Below are 7,854 nucleotides of genomic sequence, written 5' to 3' on the forward strand. Positions count from 1 at the left end.
AGGAGAGAAAAACTGCTTTTAAACAAATGTGTACTGTTTGAAGAACCCAGGGATTATCTTAAATTACTTGCTAAATTCGAATAAACACATATTTTGCAACACGTAAAAAAGGTGAAAGAAATGGAATGTTGACCTTGAGAAAGATCTTTTTCTTATTCTCTGCTGCATGGAGAATATCAGCCCCTTCTCTGTTGGAGAAAGTAGTAGGTCCGTTGATATAGCTGGAAGTAGCCACCACATGGTTACTGTTGTAACCCATTACTGAAGTGCTAATGGTTGATGCAAACATTTGCAGACCTTCTGGCTTTGTTCAAAAACATATTTCCCAAACACCCTTTTCAGAGAGTACTGTAAATCATATAGAAAGAGAAAGTGTTGCCATGTAAAGGAAGCTCTAAGCTGCAGTACCAGTCTCTGAGCTTGTAGGTCCAGACAATTTGTATTCAGTCCTAAGTAATACAGCTTTGTACCTTTCCAACAAAATAGCCACATTGGCATTAACAGTGAAACAAAAACCTTCATCAGCCCAGTTACACAAGACAAACCACTCAATCCATTGACTCCTTGGCTTGTTCTGAAAGTTAAAACAATTACTATGTGGATCCACCACATCTAAGAAAGTGTCTTGGTCTGAGACCAGCCCCTCTCAGGACCATTCTTTGGATATCACTGAAATACATTAATTTAATTGTTTTTTTTAAATCCCAGGTGTAGAAATCAGAAAGGCCACGCTCATGTAATCCGTAATTTTAATTTCTAATATTTATGCCATGCACCAAAACGCTCTGACTTCTGTAATAACAATACCATCAACTTTTACCCCATCATATGTTTTCATCAATGCATTCAGAGAAAGACATGAATAGGTACCCCAAGATCAAGCCGTAAATGTATGTAGGTAATCATGGTACCTATACTTAGTAAATTACTCCTGATCTAAATCTACTCCACAATAGGAATGCTTGCTGTTCTTTCTAGTGCCCCTGTCATATCGGTAAACAAAATGTCAGTGTGTGAAATATAGTGTGCCAGCCACGAGGCCATGGGACCCCAAGTAACAAGAAACAGATACAAATCCCCCAAAGTATGCAAAATGTATATGATTTGTGATTTTGTGGTTTGGTTTTGTAGAAATGTGGGGCTCCCAAAACCTTAAACGCACCATGAACCCTAAAAATACCCCCGGCACCCCAAAACTCTAACCTGCCCTTTCCCCTAAATATACCCCAGTACCCTAAAACCTAAACACACCCTGAATCCTAAAATTACTGTCTACACCCCAAAACCCGATTTCACCCTGACCCCTAACATAACCCCAGCACCCCAAAAGCTAAATGCACCCTGAACCCCAAAAATTCCCTCGCACCCCAAAACCTTATACACACCCTGACCCCTAAAAATACCCCAGTTCCCCAAAACCAAATCGCACCCTGAACCCTAAAATTACCCCCTACACCCCAAAACCCAAACCCACCATGACCCCTAAAATTACCCCAGCACCCCAAAACCTAAACGCACCCTGGACCCCTAAAATACCCCAGCACCCCAAAACGTAAACCCACCCTAAACCCTAAAAATACCCCAGCAGCCCATAACCCAAACATACACATAACTCTAAAATTACCCCTGAACCCCCTTAACATATACTCCCAACCCTAAACCCTATACTTACATTTAAAGAAAATACGCTTTAACCTTTCATGCATTTACAACATATTTCGTTGTAAAAGCATGTGCGGTAAAAGCATATAAAATGTAATGCCATGCATTGTAACGGGATTGCGGAGTAATGGTAATTGCGTTGTCATGGTATGCAGGGTGATGGTATGCGGGATAAATGATTTGTGGTAATCGTTGTTTACCGCTTTGAAGTAGTGTTATTTTTTGGTGCAAAACTCTGTTTACTATTGTTAGTAGATAGAGTTGTTCATCAAAATAGAATTGAATAGGAACGCTCCTGTATCCTCCTTTGCACTGCTTTTCATTACGTTTAGGCAACTTCTCTGTATAAAACAAGTTTTGCAATGGAAAGTAAGTTAAAAAAAAAGTTTGCACCGGCTTACTTCAATTTTGTTAGGCAAACCCAGTGCAAATCTTTTGTAAATCTCAGAAAAGTAATTAAAACATTCACTCAGTTCTGTGTTGCGCCAGTAAAGCCCATCATGATACAGCCCATTGCGTCCAACCCTTGCTCGCGGAGATTGGTAAAAATTTAGCTCTTTGCAAAAAACCAGGTAGCACCAAGTGACATACGTCAACCTCACAAGATTGCCACATATAAAAAAGAAGTTGTGGATCTTTGCTAATGAAACAAAGAAAGGACCGTGGTACTCAAAAAAGTGGACCCTGGGTCAACAAGGTAAAACAAATTAGTGGGAATTTGAGGTGTACACCTCCTGTCCGTGAGGTGCCGAGTGGCAATTGCGAATAGGATAACCTTACACAGTGTAAAGTATAACCTCGAGTTCACCGTGTGCGAGGACCTCGCAGTATAAAAGGTAGTCAGGTAATCGCGAATACCTGACTACCTTTTATACTGTGAGGTCCTCGCACACGGTGAACTCGAGGTTATACTTTACACTGTGTAAGGTTATCCTGTTCACTTTGCTAATGATGCCTTAACCACTAAGAGTTGACAGCATATTTTGAAAAACAGTAACAGCTAGATTCATCAAGCATTTTTGCGGGCGCAAACGGTGCGAATTGCTGAATTCGGCCGTTTGCGCACGCAAAAATGGCATTTGGAATTCATCAATGGGTCATGAACTCGCAATTTGAAAAATCGCAAAAAATTGCAATTTTTCAAATTGCGATCGCATTTAAGGAATCTCAATTTGAGATTCCTTAAATGCTATTCATGAACCATAAAAAAATTGAGATTTCGCTATTTTTTGCCGCTATTTACTGCGAAGTCTGACTTCGTGGTAAATAGCGAAAACTGAGAAAAATGCACTTTTGTGCATTTTTCTCAGTTGTATGTTACACACGCACATGTCCTTTGGACATGTGTGTGCGCAACATAAGTCTAAATTCACATTTCAGGGGTGCTACAGGGTGTCCTTTGGACACCCCTGGCACCCTTGAAATTGCATCCTTATTTGCGATTAGCAAATTGCTAATCACAAATAAGGAATAACTCCCCATTCATTCCTATGGGCCTTTGGGCCCTTAGGAATGAATGGGGAGTTATTCCTTATTTGCGATTAGCAATTTGCTAATCGCAAATAAGGAATGTGTAGGAATCGCAATTTATTTAGCGATTCCTACATGAATCCCGTTTTGCAAGTCCTTAATAGCGATTCCTTAATAATCGCTATTAAGGACTCGCAAAACGGACAATGATGAATCTAGCTGTAAGTGTTTCAGAATGGCCCAAAGTAAAGTTAGAACAATTGCCCCTGAAATTAAAGTACTTTTCCTACAATATATGTTGAATGTAACCCTGTGTACAACAGATGTGTGGAAGTTTATCATGTGCATTTCTGCAAGGAGGTAGATTTAATGGAATGGTCTTGGTCTCCTTTACTCTAGTTGCTCTTCAGATGCAATGCACATAGAGCTTTCTTTTTTGTTTCTTTTTACTTTTTTTTAGTGATGTTCTACTGGTGTTTTTCTATTGTTATGCAAATTTTGGAAATCAGTATTTTATCAATGTTTATACAGCTTTCTAATGGAAAAAACTTTCCCAGTGCATGCATAATATGCTGTTTTTATTCCAGTGCAGCATTTGTCTCAGATTAACCCGGGTTATTCCCGCCCACTCCATTGACAGTGTTTGCTGGGCTTCTGGTACACTCTCTGAAGCACAGCCTTGGCATTTTGTTTTCCTACCTATGTCTTCCAGTATAGTGCCTCGCTCAGTCTGACTGGTTTAGTGCATGCTTAATGGCTCAGGACCTTCAGCTTTAGAGTTAGGTGATCAGCATACTCCATCCACCACTCTATCGGGAATGAGTGAACAGCCAAGGGTCCACCAGCAAAACCTTACGCTGATGGTCAATGGCGAACCCGAGTCGGCCCTAAACTTGGTTGAAAACACCCAAGGTGCCAGGCAAGAGAATTGTTTGACATTCTTGAAAAGCTCCAGTGCTTTGAGGGAAGCCTTTTGGTGCCAGTTTCTCCAAAGGCCTGAAATCTCCACAAGGCAGGCTCTGATCTCTAAATATGGCTCACTGCGGTGCATCTGCCAGCTTTCAGTTACGCCCCTTATTATGTAAGAAGATAATAACCTCTGTGCACAGTTCACTATCCTAATCCATCCTAAAAGCTCTAAAACATGTAGTTGTCGTCCAGGGGCCCACACTATGGTACTTTGTGGAATAATTACCCATCCGATTTGATAATGTTGCTTTATTAGGTACCTGGGCCAAGATTGATCAAAAGACTATGTTGCTCTTGCGTCATGCAGGGTGACACAAGGGTAGCGCCATCCTTTAGTCAGATTTACCAAGCATTGCAAACCCACCTTGTGTAGCTTGGTAAATTGGAATAATGCAAGGCACTGATAGTCACTGCATTGCGCTTCCCTGCGCCGTGAATGTTTTACATGGGTGGAAAGTGGGTGTTTCCACGCACCCACCATGTATTTTGCTGCATCTCGGATTCACCAAGACATATAAACCTGGTAATGCGTCAAAATTGTAGGTATGCCCAATGCAGGTGCCACAATGAGAAATATCTTTATTCTTCAGCACAATTAAATCGAGGACAATGCCTCTAAGGATTGTGTTTAGGCGGGAAGGTTTCCCTTCCTGCACAAAAGCAATCCTGGCGTAAAGCTGTCACCCATGCGCCAAGGTGCAAGGTCTCCTACATTGGTACCAGGAAGTCACAAATGCCCCAGTACGAGTATCGGCTGCATTGGGCAGCAGTGGTGGGGCGGGGGGTTAAAAAAGAAAAGGAAAGGACATTTAAACTTACCTTAGAAGCAGCTGCCTCTCCTCCGTCCTCCTTGCCACGATGCAGGAACAGGAAGCACCCTCTCTTCTAGAATCTTCTAGCCAATCATGACACTGCTGACAGTAGCGTTGTGAATAGTCTGAGCGCCGTGGTTCAGTGCTCAGATGGGAACAGGGGCCTGTATATGTTCTCCATCAGGCTGTGAATTGTAGCCAGTGTAGAGCATGCAAATGTGCACATGACTAATTGGCCACCTCAAGACGGGCGGCCAAACTGTCATGCGCACTTGGAGAGTGCCTACCCTATTTAAGTTTGAGTTATCTTGCTGCATTGCATTGCATCAAATATTGATTAAACTTCTCTCAGAAACCTGGCAAATTTATGCACTCTTCACATTTCAGTGAGTGATCTAGCAAATGTGCAGTAATTCATACCATGTTATGCCCCTACTATGAAGCGTGACACATTTAACCACTATTGGCATTTTACTTAACCCCTTCCATGCTTATGATGAGCTCAGCTCGTCATAACTGCTGCGGCCCTCCCAGGCGAGGCTAATTCCCCGCATGTGCGGGCGTTCTTTTGGAGTGGGCGGAGTCATGACGAGTCCAGCTCGACATGGGCACAGCTCCACTGTGCAGCATGATGAGCTGGACTTGTCATGAGTACTGCGGCCCCTCCCTTTCCGCACCGCTGGGGATTTTGCCCCACGTGGAAGGGGTTAAGATCTGGGAAGTGATGTTTTCACTTTTACAACTGTATGTGTGGGTCAGTGGATCCTTGCGAGCAAAGCACTGTTGACAAAAGCATTAGAACTGGTTGAAGGTCTTGCACATGACATATAGACATTGTATCGGTAAATATTGGCATTACTCTTGTCCAGAATCTGTAAAGTGTTCAACACCCTCTACACATACAGTGCTAATACACTTTCAATGTGTACCTGTCACTCCGCCATACATAGAATGCTTATGCCATGCGTCCTGCAATAGATATTAACTTGCAAGAAGGGATTAATGTGAAAGACACATTTCACAAATCTGTTAGCAGACCCTGTCGTGGTTGGTTTGCCCACACTCTAAAACCACTCTGCGTTGACCGCACTGTCCAGATCACCCACGGTGGTTACCCTGTGAGACCGCGCCATCTGATTAGACTGTAAAAGTGCTTGGAAATGTTCAACGGTGTATTAGGGATGCCATGATATGCAGAATGATATTGTACACTGTACATTATCATGCAGAGTGAAATTGATATCTGTTTCCAGTGTTGAGTGTAAATCTTCTCTCATTGACGCTGCTTTCCTCTTTCATGGTTACAGGGCTTCCAGTCCCTGAAGAGGACCAGGGAACCAAGCCATGACCACTGGAGCTTCAGATGAGCAGCAGTGGCTGGCGGCTCACACTCATCTTGATATGATGATGGTGTTTTTGGAACCGCTCTACATTTGAAACGGGCAGTGAGGACTCACAGAAGGACTTGTTCAAGATTGTACATCACAGGAAGGAGAATGTTGTTCTATCTCCTGTCTTCATGTCTCTGTTGCTGGGTCCTGGGACAATGACATCTGATTACTAGCCCTGCTCAATAACATCACAACATAAAGGCTTACAAAAATTAGCAGTACTGTCCCAGAATTCATTCTTTCATTAAATGCCACAGCTACGTGTTGTAGTATTTTTGTTATAGAATGGAGAGCTACCTCCTTCAACAATAAGAAACTACTACAGCATGTTACTATGTGTTGTTTTAACACGTTCCATGCTGATGACGACCCCCAGCCGTCATGCACTACGGTGCTCGTGTGCTGAAGACGGCTGGGGGCCGTCATCAACCCGCCCACTCGCGATTCTGCCGCACAGGCGCAGAATCGCGGCCGCATGGAAGGGGTTAAAAAGAGCAGTGCTTTCCTGAGTAGCACAATGATAAATTGCAATCTGAAAGTGCAATTCTCTCTCTTGTGCTGTCCTTCTTTCTATATCTCTCACTCTCTCTTTATGCTTATTTTTCTCTGTGTCACTCTGGCGGTGGAACAGGGGCTGGAAAGCAACTTTTTCAGGGAAGTGACGCTGAAATTGTTTTTTTAAGAAACTAAAGCAATGTGAGAACAGATTACAGAGAAATAATAGCAGCATTTTGGGGGCTCCATGATGTACAGAGAATATAACAATGAACATCTATCTATGCCTAATGAACCTTTGCCAGCATCTTTGGCCCAAAGGAATCGAAACAAGTTAGGTTGGGCAGAAATCATAGTGTGGCAACGATGATGCACTGACAGCACTAATTTTGCTAAGTGTTGCTACCAGATTGTATTATTGGGCAAAGAAGGATGAAATAATGTAGAAGATAAGGTCGAAAGGGACTCTGTCTAAGACTGAAACTACTTCTATCAAGAGACACCCAATGCAAGTACAATGGAGACGTCAATCTACTACAAGGGACAATAAAAAGTTACAACAACCCACATATTAACCAGTAAATCAAGGAAATGAGATATTGAATATTTCCGAATCGTTACCTTGTGAAGGAAGACCGCAGTAGTCTTTAGGGCATTCTGGCCCTGATTTACTAAGGAGTTGCTTTGTCCTTGCGTGCCGCAAGTCGCCGCAAGGCAAATCAAGTCCTTATATGGGATTTACTTGGCCAAAACAAAGCTCCTTTGCATGGATTTGCGTGGTTTAGTAAATGCAAAGTAATGCAAGACAGTGCATAGGGCTGCCTTGCATTACTTTTTGCTGGGAAAACATTCTATGGAATTTGGGACCATCCTACATTAACAAAGGCTGTCAACCCGGAAAATCATAAAAATATTGAGCCTTCCCAAGTGAGTTGTAACATAGAGAAATATCTTAATTTTTCCTCCACTTGTGTCGTATTCCACAGCACACATGGAAAGGGGAAAACTCCATTAAGTTTTGTTTTTGTGCAGCATGGTGTGCCATCAATCAATCA

The 7,854-nt window shown here is 42.5% G+C and overlaps 1 protein-coding gene across 4 annotated transcripts in view; it reads left to right on the plus strand.

Moving 5' to 3' along the window:
• Positions 1–6,519, plus strand: part of LOC147709692 (uncharacterized) — a 156,887-nt gene extending 150,368 nt beyond the window's left edge. For all 4 annotated transcript variants that reach the window (XM_086928204.1, XM_086928205.1, XM_086928206.1 and 1 more), the window contains one exon: positions 6,221–6,519. In XM_086928204.1, the coding sequence (XP_086784330.1) occupies positions 6,221–6,261 (41 nt within the window). In that variant the 3' untranslated portion in view covers positions 6,262–6,519. The remainder of the gene's footprint in view (positions 1–6,220) is intronic.
• Positions 6,520–7,854: the final 1,335 nt, after the last annotated feature.

The sequence above is a fragment of the Lissotriton vulgaris genome, chromosome 6 (genome assembly GCF_964263255.1).
Source record: "Lissotriton vulgaris chromosome 6, aLisVul1.2, whole genome shotgun sequence".
NCBI lineage: Eukaryota > Metazoa > Chordata > Amphibia > Caudata > Salamandridae > Lissotriton > Lissotriton vulgaris.